General features: G+C 41.5%; 1 protein-coding gene across 5 annotated transcripts; it reads right to left on the minus strand.

The window, feature by feature from the left end:
- Nucleotides 1-1,178: 1,178 nt before the first annotated feature.
- Nucleotides 1,179-24,375, minus strand: LDAF1 (lipid droplet assembly factor 1). 5 transcript variants are annotated; one of them, XM_054580920.1, is made up of 7 exons: nucleotides 24,268-24,366; nucleotides 23,272-23,398; nucleotides 22,457-22,485; nucleotides 22,113-22,311; nucleotides 8,219-8,387; nucleotides 6,309-6,447; nucleotides 1,179-2,106 (listed from the first exon to the last, which is right to left on the minus strand). In XM_054580920.1, the coding sequence occupies exons 4-7, from the start codon at nucleotides 22,224-22,226 to the stop codon at nucleotides 1,950-1,952; spliced, it is 579 nt and encodes a 192-aa protein (XP_054436895.1). In that variant the 5' UTR covers nucleotides 22,227-22,311; nucleotides 22,457-22,485; nucleotides 23,272-23,398; nucleotides 24,268-24,366; the 3' UTR covers nucleotides 1,179-1,949. The 5 variants fall into 5 exon arrangements, with proteins under 5 accessions (XP_054436895.1, XP_054436896.1, XP_054436894.1 ...); XM_054580921.1 differs by lacking the exon at nucleotides 23,272-23,398; XM_054580919.1 differs by lacking the exons at nucleotides 22,457-22,485; nucleotides 23,272-23,398 and having other exon boundaries at nucleotides 24,268-24,375.
- Nucleotides 24,376-24,739: the final 364 nt, after the last annotated feature.

Here is a 24,739-nt window from a genome sequence, read left to right on the forward strand (position 1 = left end):
TTAATTTGCATCTCTTTGATAGCTAGTGATGTTGAGCATTTTTTTTCGTCTACTGGCCCTCTGTCCTCTTTGGAGAAGTGTCTGTTCAGGTTCTTTGCCCATTTTTTAACTGGATTGTCTTCCTGGTGTGGAGTCATTTAAGTTCTTCATATATTGTGGGGATTAAACCCTTGTCCAATGTATTGTTGGCAAATGTATTTTCCCATAGTGGGTTCCCTTTCCATTTTGATGATGGTTTCTTTAGCAGTGCAGAAGCCTTTTCATTTGATGTAGTTCTAAATGATAGTGTACTTTGCCTTTTGACAGCTGTCCTTCACAGGTCTATTCTGTGGCAGGTGCTGTGCTGAGTTCTGTGTATTTCACTTAGTTTCATTGGCAAAGGTTTTAGGACCCAGGGAGTGTGACAAAGTCTGACCTGATAATATGAATACTCCATGTATTGGCAAGAATTGGCAGTTCTTCTCTAGCAGAGGGGAAAGGCACTTTCAGTGACACATGTAACTGTCATGGGTTGCTGAAATTTTCCAAATTAAGGCCTTTATGTCCACAGTGGCAAGTAGTCCACATTTGTTTCTGTCTGCCTAGCAAACATTTCCTTTTCTTCTGACATTCCTTTGCAAGGCTACTCTCATGTCTCTGCACCTCAGCACCCCCAACCTATGTAGAAGCAGTCGGGCTGACCTACACCCTCTCTTGGTTCCTGAATATACATGTTCTAGCCCTGACCTATCAGCATATTCCACTCACCCTGGTCACTGTGATTAGTCCCAGGTTGCTCACATGACCCAAATCTAATCAGAACCAAACCCAGAATATGTGTATATACTACATGCACGCAGGGTGGGCCTGCCCGAATAAACACTCACACCAAGGAAAGCAGTGCTGGGCCACGAGGGATGAGATGCCAAAGGATAACACTGCAGCTTGGACCCAGCAGTATTTGAGACCTACCCCTGGCTTTTCAGTAGATGAAAGGAATCCGTCCCCCAAAACCCCTCATTTTTAAGCCATTATGAATTGTCTGTCACTAGCAACTAAAATAAAAAGCCCTATTACCCAGGATCTGCCATGAAATCGACAAAGAACAGGGGGGGGTCTGATGTCTAGAGAGGAAGGAAATAAAGAGTAAAAGAAAAAAGCTCATCAAAACAAATATTTATTGAATAAAATACCACAGCTAATAAACCACTTACGTAGAAATTCCATAGGATTTTGAAAATTTATATAGTCCTTTAGCATTTGTATAGAACTTCTTAAAGAAATGGCTTAACAGGACAAGTTCTTTAAAACAATACAAAAGTATCAAATGCAAAGAGTAACAGCACTTAACAGTACTCAACAGTGGAAGCTATTCCATTAGACTTTTTCAAAAATGCTCTGACTATAAAATTAAGTTTGGATTCTGTTTTCCAACTTTGAGTGTCCATTACTGATCAATTTTGCTGTTCTTTCTGATAAAAAACTAATAAAACAAAAGAATTTCTTCTGTTTTGGATATTTTCACCCTAACTCTTGTTTCAAATGAGTGGAGAAAGAAACAATTTCTCTCATTGCTAAAAAAAGAAAAAGAAAGAAAAAGAGGGAAGGAAAGGAGGGAGGGAGAGGGAGACAGAAAAGGGGGAAAGAGAGGGAGGAAGGAAAGAGAGGGAGGGAGGAAGGAAAGAGAGGGAGGGAGGAAGGAAAGAGAGGGAGGGAGGGAGGGCGGGCCACCCATAACTGCCCCAAATTAAGATCCTTTTGTCAAGTTGACCTTGGGGCCAAGTTGCTAGTCTCCAGAGGTTCAGGACCAGACCAAGGTCAAGCCTCCATCTTTTGGGAGAAGGAGGTGAGAGGTGGGAGGAGCTGCTGAGCCATGGCGGTTCTTAAGTGGCTACTCTAGGATCCTACAAACAAATGAAAAAGCTAGAGGACACATCCAAGGAGTGTGTAACTACTTAGCATCTTCTGAGTCATAATCCCAAGGGGGATGTGTGATCCAATAACCTTCCAGAGATGACTGGAAAAAAGTTCTTGTTCTGTTCACCTGGTCGTTCCTGGCAGAGCCCCTCTAAGTTTGTAGACTTCATAGCCAGCTGACAGTTGCCACCAGAATTTTCTGTCAGTGGTCTGTTTGATAACAAAAGAAAAAGGTTAACTGTAGGGCCTCTTTAAAGAGCAATGCTGAGAGTATACACAGCTGAATGTGACATTCTTTATTTATTTTTAGTTACTTGTTGTAACCATACCAGATTTGGGACTATACCAATTTTACAGGTGAGGAAACTAAAGGCACAAGGGGTTGTTCAAAAGACTAAGCTGGGGGTAAGGATGCTGTCCCCTGTCCCCTCTTCTTATTGGGATATTGTATTTTCCCCTACTGTTTGTCCTCACAACAATCCAGGGAAAAAGGCAAAGCAAGGAGTATCTCTATTTTACCAATGAAAAAAAACTCCCCTGGCCAGGTAGCTCAGTTGGTTAGAGCATCATCCCAATACACTAAGGTTGTAGGTTCGATCCCCAGTACGGGCACATACAAGAAGCAGCCAATGAATGCCTAAATAAGTGGAACAACAAATTGATGTTTCTTGTTCTCTCTCCCCCTTCCTCTCTCTTTCTAAAATCAATAAGTAAATAATAAAAAGTAAAAAGTAAAAAAGAAAAGAACACTGAGAACAGAGAACTTAAGCAGCTTGTTCAAGATAACAAAGCTAAAAAAAAAAGGCAGAGCTGGGATTCAGTCCCATACCTTCAGATTCTAATTAATAGACTACATATTTCTTGAACACTTCAACTGGCAGGGAGATGTAGAAATAGGTAGGTCTTTTTTAGTCCCTATCATGGGAAGTTTCAGAGAGAAGTGCAAGGTGAGGTAGTGGTATTGATTTTAACTTAACTCGATCTATGAATTACTTAGAATTTCAAATAGTCTTGCCAACACTGACACCCACTGTCACACCAGAGCTTGGGTGACAAACACATTCCCAAGGTCCACCTCCTTGTGAGACAGAAGCTGAGAAAACTGAACACTTCATCACATGGCTTCCCTTCCAGCTTGGAGTGGCCATCTGACAAAATTCTAGCCATGGAGGCTGGTTGGGAGAGGATGGGGAGAGGTCCTGAAAAAAATCACTTACTTGATAGAAACTGCCAGACTCAATTGGTGAGAGATCATTTTTTCCTCCCTTCATCCTGCCTTGAAGGTAGTTACTAGCCAGAGCCATAGCATCTTTCTTGTAGCTATGAGGTGACAAACCAATTGGCTCAAGATGGCCTGGCAGAAAGGCAAAAGGTGCCCAGTATGTTAACATCACAGGATGGTTACGGAAGCCCTCTCTGGGCTATCTCCAGCTTTTTGTTATGCAATTTAAAAAACCCTCCTATTTGTTTAAGCTATTTGCTTCTGTTTTTGTTTTGTTTTGTTTTGTTTATTTGACATCCATAGCATTCCTACCTGCTAACAAAAAAGGAACACTTAACTCTCCTTAGGTAGAGAAGGAAACGAGACATACTCTGGTTGCTTGGGAGATTGAGTTGGTATATGGTACATGATGTGGTGGCTTGAAAACAGACACAGGCTTCCCTGGCTCCCCATTTAGGCCAAAATGCAGACACTGGGAAGTCTCGCTGATGCACTATCAAAGCATCATGGTCTTTCCTTCTCAAACTCAAAGGCTAGTTTATATACACGGGAGATAGGTCAATGAATTTCTTCAAAAGATTGCTTATTCAGTTTTCACTAGAACATCTTACAGCTTTGTTTCCTTTTTGTAAAAAAAAACTTTAGTTGTGTTATCTTCTGTTTTAAGGTCAAAATTCCATTTGCATCATGGCATAAAGTGGATACTTCCTCTTTTTCCCCCTATGCTTTGGGTCATTTAACAAGAGAATTACCTGTTTCTTGAGTTTTGAAGAATTCACTAGTATAAGGTTTTCAGGTGACAACTATTTTCATAATAATATAACATACAACATGTCTTTTTCACTCTCAGTCTTAAGTTTTTCACATTATATCTGAAGAGCTGCGTGACTTAGTGAACCAATATTCTCTAATGACCAGTGCATGAATGAAGTTACAAAATCATACATGGTAAAATAAAGGGGTGGGGGAATGCTGGATGGAGCAGGGTGCAGGGAAGAAGGGGATAAAGGGGAGGAAAAAAAAGGAACAACTGTAATAGCATAATCAATAAAATATGCTTAAAAATGTTAATACTATAACAAGGAAGGACATATAGCAGAAACTCAACAAATGCTAGCATAATTTTTAAAAAGTACAAGATAGGCCAGTGGATTTTAATATAACAAAGAAGAGCAGGGCATTGAGTCACACTTTTTTGTTATAGCATTGCTGAGATATCATAGGAACTTAATACTTGTATATATCATTTACCTATGGTAACAGTGGTTTCATACGCCATTTTGCTTAAAGTCTCAGAACTTATTGATGACTTTAAGTGAGGACTTGTACAAAAAGTTATTTCCTTTAACCATTAAGAAACTACCACTTAGGGAGTTTTGATATTCTACCAAAGAACATCCCTAGTCATCTGAAAAAGCATTTCCTTTCTTTTCCAACCACATATATGTGAGGTTGGGTCTTCTTCAAATATTTATTATCATAACAGAATGAATGCAGATGCACAAATGAGAACCTGCCAACACATACTAGGGCAGATATTAAAGATCTCTGCAAAATGTGAAACAAAGCCACTAATTTCCTTTTGCATTGGAAAACATAGTTACTTTCATAAAAATGTTCTTTATACCAACAGGTAATATTGTTGTTTTTAAATAAATAAATATTTCCCAAGTTTCCATATAAATAATTATCAATACACTGAAACCACATAAACAAAAACTTTATGAAAGATTCATTATTTTTAAGAAGGTAAAATGGGACCTGGGAGCAAAAAGGTTGAAAACTGTGGCCATAAAACAATGGGTCTGGGAGAAGAGAAGGAAAAAGAGACCAAGGACAAATCCTGAATATCTTATTCAATCTCTTCATTGATAAACAGGTGGTATTCCAATTTTGCTACTTCCTGTAGTATAGCAGAGCAGGGTTCAGAGGCAGGGAGGGATGTGGGCTCAGAAGCATCAGCCTCAATAAGCCAAACAAACCAGTATTTCTCTTTTAAAGACTAAAAGTGATTAAAATAATTTATGTAACTTCAAGGATATCAGCTAAGCTCAAGGACTATTCTGTAGAAAAATAAAATTCAGTGTACTGGTTCTTTTGGAACAAGGTTTCACACACGATGTCCCTTGGGCCAAATCTAACCCACTGCTGATTTTTTAAATAAAGTTTAATTGGAACACAGTGACATTTTTGTTTGCTTTTTGTCTATGTTGCTTTTACATCATAGCACCAGAGGTGAATGGTTGCAACAGAGACCACATCCCTGCAAAGTCTAAAATAATTATTTGCCAACCCCTGTTGTAAAGTCATTCCGTATCTTGGTTAAAAGGCTTTGGAGTTAACTGATCTGAATTTGAGTCCCTTCCCTGCCACTCTGTGCTTTGGAACTTGGCCTCATTTTCCCTGTCACAGAATGGGGCTAGTTCCTGCTGCATAAGGTGGTTGTGAGGATTAATAGAGCTAAGGCCTGGAAAGTGTGTAACTGAGTCCCTTGCACAAAGTATTAATTCAGCAACAGCTTAAATGAAAAACAATGGGGTCACATCCCACTTGGGACTCAAGATTCAAAAATCTACAAGGACAAAAGTGCAAAACCCAAGAATAAATTTTTTAAAAATCACCTCTGAAAACCTCTTAGGATAGTGGCCAATAGAGACAAACATACTGTATTCCACTAAGTTCAACACAGTGCAGGTTTCCTCTCCAGCAGTTAAATAGGTCACTACTCCTTCAGTCGAGACTCCTTCAGATGAAGTAGCTCACATTTAGGAATCATGTAGGAACAAAATCCGTATATTCAAACACAAAACTCACACTCAGTGTGATGAGACACTTACTTTGAAGAACTGAGGGCTCAAAACAGACCATAGATATACCCTCTTTGTCCCAGAAAAATACCTTAATTTGAATTTCTGTAAATTAATGAACATCTTTTTAAAGGCATGAATAACTACCTCATAGAGTTGCCATGATAACAAAATGAATTGTCATATATGGTGGATGATGGTAACAGCAGTTTTGTTTGAAACTCCATTGTGAATTCCATTTTGATGTCTGATGTGTATGGGGAACTACGAGGAACACCTGCCCCTTATAATTTTGCTTTTCCACACTGACTGGGGCCAGGGTATTATTTGTAAAAATCCCTCCAAATGGAAAGGATTAAATTATTACAATGACATGTATTTACCTGAGAGAAAACCAGTAGTTGATGAGGCTGGAAACTATCACGTAGAACACGATGATTGTCCCTGACATGGCAAGTGACACGAAGCCCAAGCCACAGAGGACACAAAGCAGTGAGAGGCCACCCACAGAGATGACCAGTCCTAGAGGAGAGCATGATTAGAAATTCTCATCTAAAACAGCTGAACACTGCCAAACCCTGCACCACTGTGTTTGAAACAACAGTAAAATCAGATTTTTTTAAATAAGAAAGTACATTCTGCATAAAGTGGGGTCTGTGAGAAAAAACAGTAAAAGCTACAATGGAAGGTGTATGGACTTTCACAGAAGACATGCCAGAGTCTGATGCTAGTTAAATCATTCATGGTGGGACTCTGGGCCTTGTGGAGCTTCTGTTTCACTCATTTTTAAAAAGAGTAAAATAATAAAAACTCCTAATGTTGACATGGCAGCTAAATGACTTACTACAGGTGTAATAGACTGTGGTAGCTTTTGTCTACCCAAGTTTCCCTTGCCTCCCTCATAACAAAATTCCTCTTTCCAAAGTAGAACTAATAACATGGAAAATGATGTATGGCAAACATCCTTCCCTATGCCTTGAGAGTGAACAAATAGTCCAGAACTCCATGCCCATGGCCACAGTGATAGTTTCAGGGATGGGCCCAGAAAAAGAAGGAAAACAATATAAACAAAGTGCTGCCTTCTCATAAAGACTTACCAAATCCTAGATCAGTATTGTTCAAAATGTGGCCAATAACTACTGCATCAGAATCAGATGCATCGGAGAGGCTAGTTAAAAAATCAGATTTCTGGGCCCTACTACAGACTTCATCTCTGGATGAGGCCTGGAAGTCAGCATTTTCAAAAAAGCAAGTAAGGCTTATGAACAGTCAAGTTCAAGAATCACTGATCTAAAGGCTTTGCCTATGCTGTTCCTTCTGTCTAGAAAGCGCTTCCTTGCCCAAGTTGTCACTTGGCAAACCAAGTTGCCAAAGGAAACCAAGTTGTCACGCATCTTAAAGTCCTGTCTTCAGTAAAGCTTTGCAAGATACTACCGAAATGAAAGGGACCCCATCTTTCTCTTTAAATTCACTTTTGTAGTAGTACTCATTCATTCCTCCACCTATTTATTTGCCCCTCTGTCTATCAATATTTACTGAACGGCCATTTGCCAGAATATATGTGGCTCACCGATCTTCCCCTTCCAAGTGTAAACTGCCTTATCCACAGTCCCCTGGACAGAGAAATAATTCTGGGTGCTCTTAGCTCTGGGAGGCCATAGGACAAACCTGAAGTGATTGCCTAACCCAATGGCAACCATCTCTTTGGCCAGTATGGTATGGTATGGTTTGTGACCTGATTTGAAAAGGGAAACTAAGCCAGAGAGATTTGCTTTCTAAGTAATTTTAACTTAGTGACACAGTAAGAAGTTGGGAATTGGTAGTGGAACTTCAAGAGGAAAGGTGCAGAAGGGGGAACCTCAGTACCTAGCAAGGCACCTGGCAGGCAATAGGTACTCAATAATTAGTTGTAGAGTAAATTGCCTCTCTGTTTAACGACAATAGTTAGCATTCATGTAGATGCTACTCTGTGCTGCAGATTGTGCTAAACACTCAATGAAAATGTTGGTTTTAATCCTCACAACAATGCTTTGAGGCAGTATTATTATATCCTTGGTTTACAAACAAGGAACTTGAGGCTCTGTGAGGGTCAACAACTTGTACAGAATTGCACTGGTGGAGGTGAAATTCTAATGCAGACTACAGAGTCCCTGTTTTAACTACTCTGAAAAGGTGCCTCAGTTAAAGTGATTTTGGTAAGAACAAGCACTTTGACAAGAGTTGTAGATGCCCAATACATACTGTCCTCCCAAATGAGTCTTTTTTCAAGAGGACAAATAACTGAGCAGAATACCTTCCAGTAATACGACTCCCACAAAGGCAGCCAAGGAGGTAAGTAACACAATGAGCAGGAAGAACCCAATAGGAATGGCTGACACTACAGCAAACATCAGCAAGGTAAGGGCCACAAAAGGATGCTTGTCCACGTACTGACCCACTGGAGACTTCATCAAGGCAACCACCTGCAGGCAAAGAAGAAAGAGCCAGGACTGAATGCCATGTCTGAATACCAGATTGATGCATCTGCCCTAGCTGCAGGAATCATAGCCAGCAGTCATAAAGTTGGAAGGCTCCAAAGTAAGAAGTCAACACAATAACAATCCTCCCAAGACATAAGTCATCATGTCAACAACCTAAGGCAGCTGGGGCCCCACCCAACCTCAAGTCTTGTGAAAGGGGAAAAAGAACCAGCCATGACTCTGCCACTGAACACACACCGTTCCAGAAGACACCCTCAGCATATGTGTGCACTGAGGTACTGTGCATGCAATTTGCCTCTTACTTCACAGCTGAGGTTTGCACAGTTGAGGTCAGAGGCACAGAGAGGTTAGGTCCTAGCTACTCCAGGCATCACCTGGGAGCTTGTGAGAAATTCAGTATCTTAGGCCCTGGCCCAGACCTGCTGAATCAGATTCTGCTTTTTAATGAGATCCCCCTGTGATCTGTACACCCATTAAAGTTTGAGAAACAGTGATCTAAATGACTTGCCTAGAGTCACACAGCTTCCAAGTGGCAAAATCAAGCCATTCAAAGCTAAAACCTTTCACTTATACATCAAATGCTTTCAATGACTACCACCTCATTAAGAAAAATCCCTTCACACCATCAAGCTGGACACCACACAGATGGGCCATATATAGCCTGATGACTACTGCAGGCTTAAGCTGCATTAAGAAATGGTTATCTTTCTTCACCAAGTAAAAGCATGTTGTGGTCTAGCTCAGTGGAGGAGGACTGCTTTAATGCAGAGCTGAGCCTAGGCAACTCCACAAGGATGGGCTTCCTCTCTTTTTAGGCCCCACACTGGCTCTCCCCTCAGTACTGACATGCTAGTCCCTGCTCGCTTGAAAGGTTCCATCATTCTAGGTCTTTTTCCAGTAAAAACTGGTCCTTCCTGTGTCTCATTCCTTAAAGACCTGTAAACCAGCAGCCGAAATGAAGACATAATTCAAGCTATAGTGACCATGGGTACCATGACCCAAACACGTGTGCCATCTAGAAATAGCTATTCACCCAAGTAATTCAAATGGTGGGAGTCTGGGGACAAGTTGGAAGCAGTAGGATTTTGTAGTTTAATTTGATAGTGACAAAAGTGCAGGGCTCACTCTGCTTAACTAGAAAAGGCCACTCTAAAAAGTCACAGCCAACAGACTTGAAGCTTCAGCGTTGCCTCCTGAGAACTTCCAGGGCAAGACAAATAACACATCCTATCAGGCCACAAAATGGTATAATGCCCACTGGCTACACTGCCTCCAGCTAGTCCTTTCTGACAAAAGCTGTCAAGGGCTTGACTATTCAGTCTCTCTAGCCAGAGGGTACAGTGCCAGTATCACCTCTGGGCTAAGACTACCCAGCTCTGATAACTGTAGTATCAGAACCAAGTAAGGTTCTTCTGGTAGGATACCTGTAGGTAAGAGAGGACAGAGGGTCACAGGAGTGGGAGTGACCCCTTGAGTTGTCTCAGATCTTGACTGCTTTCAGGTTCCAGTCCACACATATCCTTAGTAAGTTCCCCAGGCATCCTCTGACTGGCTGATCTCTTCTCTGTGATTCTTATAAACAGTCCGAGTAACCACAGTGGGGAGGAGCAGATGATGCCAGAATACAGGATGCCAGCACAGTGGCTGTTGAGCACTTGAAATGAGGCTTGTGTGACTGATGAAATACATTTTTTATTAAATTTCTATTTAAAAACCGAAATTTGATTCAGTCATTGGAAAGTTTGTTTTGTTCTTTATCCTCACACAAGAACATTTTTTTATTGCTTTTGTGGGGGGTGGGAAGTGGGACGTAGGGAGAGATAGAAACACCAGTTGGTTGCCTTCTCATACCTGCCATGACCAGGGACTGAACCTGCAACCTAGGTATGTGCCCTGACCAGGAACTAAACATGTGACCTTTCAACCTATGGGATGACACTTCAAGCATCTAATCAAATTGGCTGGGGCTGGAAAGTTTTTGATTACATTTCAAATAAATCATGTATGTCTCAAATACATTTTCAACTGTAAATTTTATGAAATCTGAATAGAGATCAAGTATTTCCAACAAAAATTTAGCATTTGGATTGAGTGCCCTAAGTATATTAAAAAAAGGATATAAAATATCTCATTAATAATTTTTTTAAAAAAATAGATTACATGTTGAAATTACACTGTTTTGGATATACTGAGCTCTATAAAATATATCATTAAAATTAATTTCAATCATGGCTGGTGTGGCTCAGTAGATTGGGCATTGGCCTGCTAACCACAGGGTTGCTGGTTCGATTCCCTGTCGGGGCACATGCCTGGGTTGCAGTCCAGGTTCCTAGTAGGGGATGCTTGAGAGACAACCACACATTCATGTTTGCCTCCCTCTCTTTCTCCCTCCCTTCCTCTCTTTATAAATAAAACCTTTTAAAAGATTTTTAAAAAATAAAATTTGCAACAACAAAAATTAATTTCACTTGTTTCTTTTCTATGCTTTTTAATGTGACTACTAGAAGTTTTAAAAATATATAGATGGCTTACATATTTCCATTGGAAATTGAAAGAAAGAAAGGAAAAATGGGAAGCAAACTATTGGCATTTGGGCATATTGTCATATAGTCAGAAAATAATTCAAAAAGATGGGTAGGGGACTGAGCAAGACGGTGGAGAGCTGAATGGAAGTCACACAGACCTCCTCCCAGGACCAATCTGGAAATACAACTAAATTGTGGAGAAATCACCAGGAACAAACAACTGAACAATAGCGAGAGAGGAGCCTTATAACCTTGGGCAGACAGAATAATCAGCTTTAGCACAACATGAGTGGTAGGGAGTGCAGTGGAGACTTGAGAAGGCTGACTGGGCGCCCACAGGCAGCAGTGCCAGAGGGATATTTAAGCAGCCAGTTAGATCCCCCTGAGAAGAGTGGGGTCTAAACCATAAGTGGGAATCCCCAGCCTATAGCACCAGAGCCCAAAAAGTAAACAAGATAACAGCCAGCTATGAAAAGGGCAGGGTTGCTCTCTGCCAGAGACAGGTGGCTAGAGACACAAAGAGCCATTTAAAGGGCAAACACATGAATTTTTATTTGCAGTCATGTACCCTGGGCTCTGGCAAAGGTGGACACAGAGTGGGCTAGAGACGCCTAAGGAGAGACTAGGGATGGAGGATTTGGGGAGAGAACTGAGGGAATAACGGGCAGGATCCTAGGGCTGAGTCATTCCCTGTATGGCAGCAGCCATCTTGCTCAGGCAGACCACTCCCCTGAGCTGCAACAGCATGGGAAGAAACAACAGCCCCGCCCCAGAAGGGACTCTGTCCTGCCCTGTGGTGTCTAAGCCTGACTGCTGAGTGCAGACTGACTAGATTAACACCTAAAGGAGACAGCCACTAGAGTACATTCCTGGAAGTCTCCAACAGAGTGCCTAGGGTCAGATGGGGTCAACATATGATATCACCAAAGGCAGATCCAGAAACAAAAAACAGCAGTAAATACTAGAGGCTACCGAGACAAAATCCACTGGTTCTTCTCCATGATTTGAAATATTTTCCCTACTACATAGCTTTTTAACATTCATTTCAGGTCCATCAAGTTTGTGCATATTAAATCATTAGATTGCATTCTAATAGTTTATTTCTCTCCTTTCTTATAATACTCTTAATCTCCTTACACTCTTATCAATACTGGTTCATTTGCTGTTGATAGTGGGATTCCACGGGGAAGTTATTTTTGTGGCTGTGGGTCTGTTTCCTGGGCTTTGTGGTTTTGTTCTAGCAGTGCATGCACAAAAAACACACAGGATGTGGTGGACAGAGTGAAACTCAGTCAACCAGCCAGAGGAAAGGAACCACCAAAGAATGACCAAACAACAATCAAAATACAGTTACTTCCAGAGAGCTAACATTAATGGCATAAAAGGCATCCCAAGAGCTTCAAGTTCAAAAGATCAAGGAGACACAAGTACAGAATCTCACGGGTCTCCTATCATAGAATTTCATACCACAAAGCGAGAAGTCAAGACAGATCAATTTAAGAAGCAGAAGCAAAAAAAAGTAAGAGTCTCACAAATGATGGGAAGACAAACAAACAACTGAAAGAAAAGAAAAGTTCTCTGAGAAAGAGAACTAAATAAAATAGTTGCAAGTCAACTATCCGATATTAATTTCAAAATAATGGTTATAAGGAAACTCAATGAGCTCACTGAGCTCAGAGAGAAGTACCAAAAACTACAGGGAAACTATGAGAAACTTAATGCAAACTATATCAGCATGAAAAAGAACATAGAAACTATCAACAAGAAGCAAGAGGAAATGAAGAATACAGTTTCTGAATTGAAGAACACAGTAAACAGAATCAAAAGCAGGTCTGACAAAGGAGAGGACTGAATCGGCGAGCTGGAAGACAAGGAAGAAAAAAGCTCCCAGAAAGATCAAGAAATTGGAAGAACACTCAAAAAATGACAGAATCAAAAGCAGGCCTCATAAAGCAGAGGACTGAATCAGCAAGCTGGAGGACAAGGAAGAAAAAAGCTCCCAGAAAGAGCAAGAAATTGAAAGAACACTCAAAAAATGAAGAGTCTTTAAAGAAAATGCAGGACAACATGAAATCTAATAATATCCGTATAATAGGGATACAAGAAGAAGAAGGGGAGCAAGGGAAAGAAACCTGTTTGAAAAAGTAATGACAGAAAAGTTCTCTAATTTGAGGAAAGAAAAAGTCACACAATCTAGGAAGCACAGAGGGTCCCAATCAAGAGAAACCGAATGAGGCCCACTCCAAGACACTTTATAATTAAACTGGCAAATATCAAAGATAAAGAGAGAATCTTAAAGGCAGAAAGGGACAAACAGAAAGTAACATACAAGGAAAACCCAATACAGCTAGTAGCTGACTTCTCAGCAGAAACAAGCCAGATGGGAATGGCAGGAAATACTCCAAGTAATGAAAAGCAAAGGCCTGCAACCAAGACTACACTCCCGAGCAAGGCTGTCATTTAAAATGGAAGGTGAAATTTGGGATTTTCCAGATGAAGGCTGAAAGAACACACTTCCTCCACACCAGCACTGCAAGATATGCTGAAGGGACTGCTTTAAGAAGATGAAGAAAAAGAGTAAGAGAGGAGCACAGGTACAAAGGATAAAAATGAGTAAGTATGTATCAATAACTTTAAATGTAAATGGATTAAATGCTCCAATGAAAAGATATAAGGTAGCTGAATGAATAAGAAAACATGACCTGCACATATGATGTCTACAAGAGACCCACCTTAAAACAAAGGACCTATACAGACTGAAAGTAAAGGGATTGAAAAAAATATTCCAAGAAAATGAATAGGAAAAAAAAGCAGGGGTAGCAATACTTATATCAGACAAAATAGATTAAAAAAGAAAGGCCATAAAAAGAGACCCAGAAAGACACTTCATAATACTCAAAGGAAGAATCCATCAAGAAGACATAAACATTGTACACCTGTATGCACCCAACATAGAATCATCCAAATACGTAAGGGAAATCTACCATGACTTCAAGAAAGATATAGACACCAACACACACCACTCTCAAAAATGGATAGATCTTCCAAATAAAACATCAACAAGGATATAGTGCAACTGAGTGAAGCATTAGATCAAATGGACTTAATTGACATATATAGATCCTTTCACCCAAAGAAGCAAAATACACATTCTTTTCAAATGCACATGGAACATTTTCAAAGACAGACCACATGACAGGACACAAAACAAGCCTCAACAAATTCAGGAAAATTGAAATCATAACAAGCGTTTTATCAGACCACATGGGCTTGAAACTAGAAACCAACCTCAAGGAAAAAACTCAAAAACATTCAAATTCATGGAGACTGAATAGCACACTATTAAACAATGAATGGATCAATAATGAGATCAAAGAAGAAATCAAAAAGTTTCTGGAAACAAATGACAATGAACACACAACAGTCCAATACCTCTGGAACACAGTGAAGGCAGTCCTGAGATGAAGTTCATAGCAACTCAGGTCTACCTCAAAAAGATAGAAATGTTGCAAGAAACGACCTAATCATACAGTTTCAAGAACAGGAGAAACAACAATAAACAAAGCCCCAGTAAGTAGAAGAAAGGCAATAATCAAAATTAGAGCAGACTTGAACGACATAGACTAAAAGAACAATTCAAAGAATCAACCAATCCAGAAGCTGATTCTTTGAAAAGATAAAAACTGACAAGCCTTTAAGCAGATTCATCAAGAAAAAAAGGGAGAGGATCAAAAAAATAATATCAGAAATGAAAAAAAAGAAATAACTGATACCACAGAAATAGAAAAGGTTTGTAAGAAATTATTATGAACAATTATATACCACGAAATTTGAAAACCTTGATGAAATGGACAAGATTCTAGAGAAATATAACCTCCCAACACCAAATGAAGAAGCAGCAGAAAGCCTGAGCAGACGGATAACAGCTGGGGAAATTGAAGCAGTAATCAAAAACTCTCAGCACACAAAAGCCCTGGACAAGATGGTTTCACAGGAGAATTTTATAAAACATTTAAGGAAGAACTAACCCCTGTCCTTCTCAGACTATTCCAAAGAATCCAAGAAGAGGGAAGACTGCCAAACTCTTTTTATGAGTCCAACATCATTCTAATCCCAACACCTGATAAAGACAAAACAAGAAAGAAAACTACAGGCCAATATCACCCATGAACATATACACTAAAATCCTCAACAAAATATTGGCAAACCGCATCCAGCAACACATTAAAAAGATCACCACTATGATCAAGTGGGATTCATCCCAGGGATGCAAGGATGGTTCAATATTCACAAAACAATAAATGTGATACATCACACAAACGAAAGGAAAGACAAAAATCACATGATCATATCAACGGATGCAGAAAAAGCATTTGGTAAGGTACAGCATCCATTTATTATAAATTCAGCAAAATGGGAGTAAAAGGGGCATACCTCAACATAATAAAGGCTATGTATGAAAAACCTACAGCTAACATATACTCAATGAGCAAATCCTAAGATTGGGAACAAGACAAGTATGTCTGTTTTACCACTTTTATTCAATGTAGTATTGGAAGTCCTGGCCACAGCGTTCAGACAAGAAAAAGAATTAAAGGCATCCAAAGTGGAAAGGTGCAAGTAAAACTGTCATTCATTGTTTGCAGATGACATGGTAGTGTGCATAGAAAACCCTATAGACTCCACCAGAAAACTATTGGACCTAATAAGTGAATCTGGCAAAACAGAAAGATACAAAGTCAATATTCAGAAATCTAAGGCATTTTTTTTATTTTTAATTTTTTTTATCTTTTGAAATTTTATTGGGAAATTTTTTTTTATATATTTCATTGAATATGCTATTATAGTTGTCCTAACTTTTCTTCCTTTGCCCACCCCCACACCCAACGCCCCCTACTCCCTCAGGCAACTACCTCCTCACCTTGTTCATGTATGTCCATGGGTCATGCTTATAAGTTCTTTGGCTACTCTATTTCCTATACTGTACTTTATTTACATCCCCATGGCTTTTCTGTAACTACCTATTTGTACTTCTTAATCCCCTCACCCCTTCACCTACACTCCCCCTCCCTTCTGGCAACCTTCCAGTTAACTAACTTGTTTTCCCTTGCTTTTAAGATTCCCTCTTTATCTTTAACCTTTAGCCTTGTAATAATGATGTGTTTTGGAGTGAGCCTCCTTGCATCCATCATAATCGGGACTCTGCATTTCCTGGACTTGTGTGTATTTCCTTCACCAAATCAAGCAAGTAGTCTTTCACGATTTTTTCAGGTAGATTTCGTTTCTTGCTCTTTCTCTTCTCCTCCTGGTACTCCTGAGGCAAATATTAGCCCTCTTAAAGTTGTCCCAGAGGCTGTTTATACTATCCTCATTTTTTTGGATTCCTTTTTCTTCTTGTTCTGCATGATTATTTTTTGCTTCCTTATGTTCCAAATCATTGATTTGATTCTCAGCTTCATCCATTCCACTGTTGTTTCCCTGTAAATTGTTCTTTATTTTAATTAGTGGATCCTTTGTTGCTGTTGAAGTCCTCACTAAGTTCCCTAAGCATCCTTATAAACAGTGTTTTGAACTCTGCATCTGATAGATTGCTTATCTCCAATTTATTTAGCTTTTTCTGGAGTTTTGATCTGTTCTCTCATTTGGGCCACATTGCTTTGTCTCTTCATTTTGTCAGCCTCCCTGTGTTTGTATCTATGTATTAGGTAGAGCTTCCTTGACTCCGTGTATTGGTAGTGTGGCCTAATATAGTAGATGTACTGTAGGGTCTAGTGGCACAGCCTCCCCTATCACCCAAGCTGGACACTCGAGGTGTGCCTTTTGTGTGGGCTGAGTACTCCTTCCTCTTGTAGTTGAGCCTTGGTTACTGTTGGTAGATCAATGGGAGGGATTTATCCAGGCCAGTTAGCTTTGATGGCTGGCTATAGGCACTGATCATCAACCTCTGCCCTCCATGGAGGGTCAGCTGTGCAGGGGCAGGATAGTGGTGCTCCAACATGGTCTGTAGCTGTCCTCTGGGTGTGTTGGCCCTGGGGTTTCCAGGGTGGTACAGGCCAAAGTCACCCCCCATCTGTGTTTCGCCCAGGGCACCCTGCCTGAGCTCTAAAACAATGTGAGATGGCTGCTACTTGTGCTGGGCTTGGAGAGTCACAGCTGAAGCCAAGCCATGACTCTAATCTGGCAGCAGCTAGGACTCACTGAGGTCAGCTGTTGCTTGTTTGATTGGATTTAGGAACCAAGACCAGCCATCCTTAGGGAAAAGCAGCTTGGGTGGGCCAGTAAGTTGGGTGGGGTAGGGCATATGTGGATCTCCAAGCTGTATCACACAATGTTAGCAGATTGATGGAGTCTCAGATATGGCACCAGCCTACAGGCTCTGTTGGGGGAAGGCTCAGCAAAGGGACAACGGTCTCTCTTCATCCTGATGCCAGACACTCAGTTTCTCCTTATATACCACTGGTGCTCTTCAAACCCCAATGCTGGAGCCCAGAGGGAACAAATCTGAAGAGATGAGTCTGTATGTGAGTTCCCCAAGAGAAACTGCTTAGGGCTCTAGCAGCTTCCTCCATTGACTAAATCCCTGCTGGTTTTTGCAGCTAGAAGTTGTGGGGACTTATCTTCCTTGTACTGGAATCCTGGGCTGGGGAGCCTGGTGTGGGTCGGGAACTCCTCACTCCCAAGGTATTCCTTCCAAATTTTTATCCACATGGGTGTGAGACCAGCCCATTCCACATCTGCACCTCACCTACCAGTCTCGATGGATGTGGTAGGTTTCTTCAATTCCGTAGTTGTCAGGCGTCCATTCAACTCAAATTTCTGATGTTCCTGAGTGATGGCTGTTCTGTATTTTAGTTGTAATTTTGATGTGGTTGTGTGAAGAGGCAAGCTATGCCTGCCTATGTCATCATCTTGACTATAAGCCTGAGGACTTTATCTCTAAGGCGTTTTTAGACAACAATGGAACATCAAAAATAGAAATCAGGAAAAAAAAAATCCCATTTGCTATAGCAACAAGAAAAATAAAGTACCTAGGAATAAACCTAACCAAGGAGGTAAAAGACCTGTACTCAGAAAACTACACAAAACTGAAGAAATAAAGGAAGACATAAATAAATGAAAACATACACCACGTTCACAGATTGGAAGAATTACATCATCAAAATGTCCCCACTACACAAAGCAATTTATAGATTCAATGCAATCCCTATTAAAATACCAATGACGTATTTCACAGACACAGAACATTTCAAAAATTTATAAGGAACCATAAACAACCCTGAGTAGCCTCAGCCATTTTGAGAAAGAACAAAGTAGGAGGGATCACAATATCTAATATCAAACTATATTACAAAGCCACTGTAATCAAAACAGTCTGGCACTGGCATAAGAACAGACACATAGATCAATGGAACAGAATAGAGAGCCCAGAAATAAACCCATGTTTCTATGATCCATTAATATTTGACAAAGGGGGCAGGAGTTTAAAATGAAGTAAAAAATAGCCTCTTCAACAAATGGTGTTGGGAGACCTGGACAGCTACATGCAAAAAAATGAAATTCAATCAACAACTTACCCCATACACAAAAATAAACTCAAGATGGATAAAAGACTTACAAATAAGTCACAATATCATAAAAGTCCTAGAGGAGAACAAAGGCGGGAAAATAAATATTGAATGCAGCAACAGTTTCACTGATATGTCCTCTAGAGCAAGGGACATAAAGAATAAACTCATGAGACTTCATCAAAATAAAAAGCTTCTGCATGGCTGAAGAAAACATCAGCAAAATGAAAAGGGAACAAACCATGTGGGAAAATATATTTGCCAGTGATACCTCGGGCAAGGGTTTGATCTCCAAAATGTATAAAGAACTCACACAACTCCACTCCCAGAAGATAAATAATCCAATTTAAAAAGTGGGCAAAGGACCTGAACAGACACTTCTCCAAGGAGGACATACACAGGGTCCAGAGACATATGAAAGGACGTTCAGTATCACTAACCATCAAAGAAATGTAAATTAAAACCATAATGAGATACACTATTTCACACAGGTCAGAATAGCCATCATAAACAAATCAACAAACAAGTGGCAGTGAGGTTGTGGAGAAATGGGAACTGTTGGGAAACGCCCTGTCTGGTTTTAGGAACTGTAACCCCGCCAACAGGCTGGAGAGCCCCACGGCTGGAAATAATCAGGGAGGCCATGGAAAAACAGGCTCCTGAGGAGACAATAACCTGTCCCCCCCGGCAGGGGCGTAGCTCCTGCCTCTATTTGCAATGTGATGATCGGTAGCCCACCACGGGCAAGTTATCTCGAGCTGAGATATAAACCTAAGACAGATTTCGATTGAGTATTGGCAGCAGACAAGAAATTAAGAGGACATGGAGAAAGGGCAAAAAGGCCCGCACCCCTTGACTCGGCTTGGACATGGCTGGAGTCCTCATTCTATCCAAAAGAAGTCTCCTTGTCTCTTGGTGGCTCCCTCCCCCAGCCTGGCTCAGGCTCAAAACAATACCAACAATACCGGTGTCGATCCTACACCAGATCCGGTTCCCAGGGAAATCAGGCCTAAAAGTAAATTGTATAAAGTGTGCTTTGTTCTTCCCTCAGAAGCTACAGCCAGCTCATGCAGAGAAGGAAATTTACATTATTCACAGACCCTGACCCTATACCCTTAGGCACTCTTATGTTTACTACGCTTTCATGTTTAGTCGTCTCTCTTGTTTACTAGTCTCCTTTCAGACCCATGTAAATCCCTGTGTTCCTGCCACTTGTTTTCTTCAAAACATCACCCATTCTCTGTGAACATTAATATACTGATCTAATGAAATAACCTGTGCATTTCTGTTACCTAGCCCCATTGATAACCTTTTCAATAAAAGGCTTTGGAAAATGGGGTTAGGGGGGCTTCTTGATGAAGAAGGAAGTGCCCATGCCCCCTCTCCTGGCAAACAAGTATTTGCAATGACTTGAGTTTATTCCTCCCATCTATGACAATCCCTGGATGGATCTGAGCATTCAGAGCCCTGCTCCCATCTTCAGCTAGCCCTGGATGGTAACCCTCAGATCTGGGAGTGCCGCCCTCCCCACGACACGTTCCATCCCCCATGCAGCAGTTGCTGCCAGACCTAGGACTAGCTGTGCTCCCCACTGCGGAGCACCTGAACAGGGATGTTCCCCGAGGCGTCATTCACCCCTTCGGAGCCCAGCACAACAGGGAACCCTAATACACTGTTGATGGGAATGCAGACTGGTGCAGCCACTGTGGGTAACAGTATGGAATTTTCTCAAAAAGCTAAAAATGGTACTGCTTTTTGAACCAGCAATTCCACTGCTGGGATTATATACCCTAAGAATCCCAAAACACCAATTCAAAAGAACCTATGCACCCCAATAACAGCACAATTTATAATAGCCAAGTGCTGGAAGCAACCTAAGTGCCCATCAGTAAATGATGATCAAAAAACTGTGGTACATTTATACAATGTAATACCATGCAGCAGAAGGAAGGAACTCCTATCCTTCATGACAGCATGGCTGGAACCGGAGAGCATTATGCTAAGTGAAACAAGCTAAGTGGCAAAAGACAAATACCATATGATCTCACCTATTATTGAACCTAATCAACAGAACAAATAAGCAAGCAAACTGAAGAGTAAATGTAAATACATCTTCCATTCTACATGGACAACAACCAAGAACACACACTAATGCTTGCAAATGAGTTAGAGGTAGAATAAAACACTACCTCAAAAACCAAACATACTAAAAAAGTAATATTCATAAAACATTATTTATCAATACTTATCGTTGATGAAAATGCTGTGACTAGAAGTTTGCTGAACCTAATCCTGTACTTCCCCTAAGAGTAATGATTCAGTATTTGTTAATTCAGTGTTGGAGGTTACTTTATAGGATACAACTAAAATGTACAATAAGAATCAATTGTAGAAATTGGATGAGCATGAGGATCCTTCTTATTGAGATATCTTTTAGTAACAAGAGCCACAGCCTGCTGACTGGAAAGCTGCTTGTCCAATTTTAAAATAGCTTGCTAAATACACAAAGAGTACTTGAGGCACTGGGACAAATCTACAAAAGATCTCTATATAGTATATGCCTCTAGATCACAAAGTGGTATCTTCTCAAATGCAACCTAGTGGAGCTGTGCTTTCCAATATGAAAAAAGAGATCACAAAACAGTTCATTTTGTTACCCATACATGTGCATATTTATGAGGATATTGCATGGAAAAAAGTCTAGAAGGAAATAGAAGAAAATGTTAACAATACTGTATCAGAGAACTATTACCTTTTCCCCTGACAAAATGCTGAAAGGCATATAAAAAAAAGCTATAAAGATAAACATGCAGGAAAGTGAACTATACTATCTGAAGTCCAATCACCACTGAATATCTACCAAACCCCTGAAAAGTGGCTAGTTCAAAGTAAAATATGCTGTGGAAAATACACACTAAATTTCAAGGACTTAGGACAGAAAAAGAATGTAAAACATCGCATTAACTTTTTTCATTAGTAATTTTTATGATGGCATTGTTTGAAACAATATTTTGGGTCTATTAAATAAAATACATTATTAAAATTAATTCCATTTGTTTCTTTTTACTTTTAAATGTGCCCACTAGAAAACTTTAAATTACACATGTGGCTCATGTCATATTTTAATTGGACACAGGCTTCTAGTGGAACATGGAACTCAAATCTTAACATAGACTTTGGCCCCTTCATTTGCAGGGTAACAGGTAAGCTAAAATTAACAATAAAACTAAAAAACTACGGTATCTGTGACAGACTGAGAGTCGCCTCTCTATATCCAGCTAAAGAATTGCATTTGCCACAATGGGTGATAATGCATCTGAATTTTGCTCTATCAGATGCGTTGTATGTTTGACTTACAGGAAGTCTCCTGAAATTCAAGGTGACTTGCAAGTCTTTCTTCTCCCTCTTCTCCATCCTATTGCCTGGAATATGGATATGACTGCTGATGATAACCATCTTGGACAATGAGTTTGAAGGTTATAACTTAGACATGGCAGGATGGTAAGCTAGAAAGATTCCTGCTACCTCTACATTTTTCTACTTGAGAGCGAGCTTTCTATGGTATTTGAGATAATGTTAATGGGATTTTCCATTACACATACTGATTAGAAACTGACCTTTGAATTATTCTGGACAGATTCAATGAGCAAAGACAGCTTCCTCTGCAACTCCTGCAAGTCCTTTGAGGTACTCGGGGTTTCCTCTTTGGCCATCCTGCAACCCACTTGCATCTCTTACAGATTAATTCTTCTACCAGTAAGCTCTCCAGTGCAGCGTACAGGTGAATCACTCATGTCACCCTGTCTCTTGTTGTTACTGGAGGAAACAAAAGTTTCTTAAACTATTAGTGCTCTTACCCAACCGACCCAACAAGAGCTTCCACTGTCTTCACACACTGATGTTTGGCACACAGATGGAGGATAAGTTCACAATATCTATCAAAATTTCATATGGCATACACCTTGATCCAACACTTTCTTTTCCAGGAACCTGAAGGAAATAATCAAACAGGTATATCAAAATGTACCAAAAAGATGTGCAGTGCATCTCTGATTATAATACCTAATAAATAGCAAAACAATAGAAAGAAGCTAACTGTCCATTAGTAGAAAATTGGTTAAGTGATAAATACATAAAATGAAGTGTAGTTCCATCATTAAAATGATGTGGCCATTTGGTGACATGAAAATATACCCACAATAAGTGAGGAAAAAATGATAAAATACTTAACATGGTTGAATATTTTATTCATATGTCCATAGTAAAAGGTCTAGAAAGATATTTAACAAAATGTTAATGGTGTTATCTCTGAGAGCTTATGTTTATTTTTTGGCCTGACAAAAATACTGAAAAGACTATAGAAGAAAGCAAGAAAGCTGAATATACTATTTCAACTCCATTGTCCTCTTTTGTTTCTTCCCAGAAAGCCCTTCTCAAGCAACAGTAATGGTGGCCAATTTCTGTATTTACTACCCACACCTAATTTGCTGGCTGTCAACTGTCCTGTGCCATAAATCATGCTCTATTTACTTGTGTCTATGTCTGCCTCGTAACAAAGTGTCAAAGGGGCAGACCTGGCCACAAATATACTCTGTGACTCAAAAGCCAGAAATTTCCAGGGCTGTCTCGATTTCACATAATTACTTATTTTTTATTTAATATCTCACATACTAATCGAGTGTATGTGTGGGGGGGTATCTCTTAATATATATAGGGTTCAGTAACAAATTAAAGCATACTGTAATCACCTCAGCTAGAGACACTCTGCTACCATACCTTCTGTGAAGCAGGAACTTCTTGGACGGAGAGGACAAACTACTCCATCCCCAAATTCTGTCTTTGAAGCTGCAGCTGACACAGATCTTGGATTTCGGATGTTTCCAGCACTCAGCTTCCCTACTCTCTATGCAACGAGTAGAAACATGCCCGGCTCCCTTTACTGGTCTACCAGGATTGGGAAACTCAGGGCTCCCAGGACCGGTTTGGGGAGCTCGTCGGGGCGGGCACGTGTTTGGTCCAGCACTCTCCAGTGCCTTCTCCGAGCCCTTCTTCCGGGCTGAGCCCAGCAACACAACCCCGCCGTCCCGCCCGGGGCAACGCTCCAACAGCTCTCACGCGGCGAGGGGCGTGGCGGCTGCATGCCGCCTCCTCTAGTCGCCTCCTCCTGTCGATCTGGCGCCCGAGACGCGGGGGAGGGGAGGGGGTAGAGGGAAGAGGGGGGAGGGGAGGGGGAGGGGAGGGGGAGGGAGGGGAGGGGAGGGGAGGGCGAGGGGCAGGGGAGAGGGGCGGGGGGCGGGGGGGGGCGGGGCGGGGGAGGGGCGGGGCGCGGCTGGACAGGGGGCTCCCGCCCGACAGGACCCAGAGACTGAAAAAGGGGGAGCTCAGGGGGGCAGTCCAGTATCCTGTCACGGATTTGGGGACCTGCAGTGATGGCGAGGGGTTCTCAGGAGAGAGGAGGGACCCGGTGAGGAGGACACCCGTTTTCATTAACCCTGGTTTCCCAAAATGGGGCAAGGTCGGGGCGCTGGGACCAGGCTGGCCACCCTTTCACCAAGTCCAGCGGTAAGTGCAGGGCCGCATGTGCGCGCCCAGTCCTTCCCAGAGCCTCAGAGTATTACACTCATCCCATTCTTAAACCAGGGGCGGGGATGGGGCTGCAGGCGGGGAATCCCGACTGCCCTCTCAAAACCCTCCTGCGCTCCGCCACCTGCCCTGCCTGGCAAAGGGGCCTGGCCAGCAGGGCACCTGGTACCCCCACCCCAGGGCTCTCACCTAGTCCGGGTGGGCGCGCTCCCCAGAGTAGAAGGTGGAGCTGAGGGAACTAGACCAGCTGGAGCAGGAAGGCACACTCAGAGCAGGCGAGGGCGGGAGCTTGCTGCCCTCTCCGGCCGCAGGCCCCGCCCCTCTTCGGCCTTGCGCCTGCGCGGCCGAAAGTTGGGCCTAAGGCACCGTAAGCCGCCGCGGCTTGTCCTGGCAGAGAGCAATGCCACCACCCTACCCCTAGTCTCTTGGAGCCACCTGGACAAGCCTCGAGAGTTTTACAGATGAGGAAACAGGCTCACAGAGAGTTGCCCTTACCACTCCTGTTATGCGAGAGTGCTCAGGCCACCGCTGGGACAGGTGGACAGATAGCTAGAGATATCCTGAACCAGCTCTCCTGGAAATATCCCTGGAGCTCAGGGGGTGTGGAGTAGGATTTCGACTGGAAGGTTTTAATTAAGCATTACTTCTGAAATGCAAGTGT

This window comes from Pteronotus mesoamericanus, unplaced genomic scaffold (assembly GCF_021234165.1).
Source record: "Pteronotus mesoamericanus isolate MK-2021 breed Mesoamerican mustached bat unplaced genomic scaffold, CSHL_Meso_final contig_64, whole genome shotgun sequence".
In the NCBI taxonomy this organism is placed as follows: Eukaryota; Metazoa; Chordata; class Mammalia; order Chiroptera; family Mormoopidae; genus Pteronotus; species Pteronotus mesoamericanus.

Coding starts and splice junctions, on each gene's coding strand:
- LDAF1 (XM_054580919.1), bottom strand. CDS start 22,226: ATGCAAGTGGGTTGCAGGATGGCCAAAGAGGAAACCCCGAGTACCTCA. Junction 6,448..8,218: donor GGGAGTCGTATTACTGGAAG/GTATTCTGCTCA, acceptor GCTCTCCTCTAG/GACTGGTCATCTCTGTGGGT. Junction 2,107..6,308: donor AACTACTGGTTTTCTCTCAG/GTAAATACATGT, acceptor GTTATCAAACAG/ACCACTGACAGAAAATTCTG.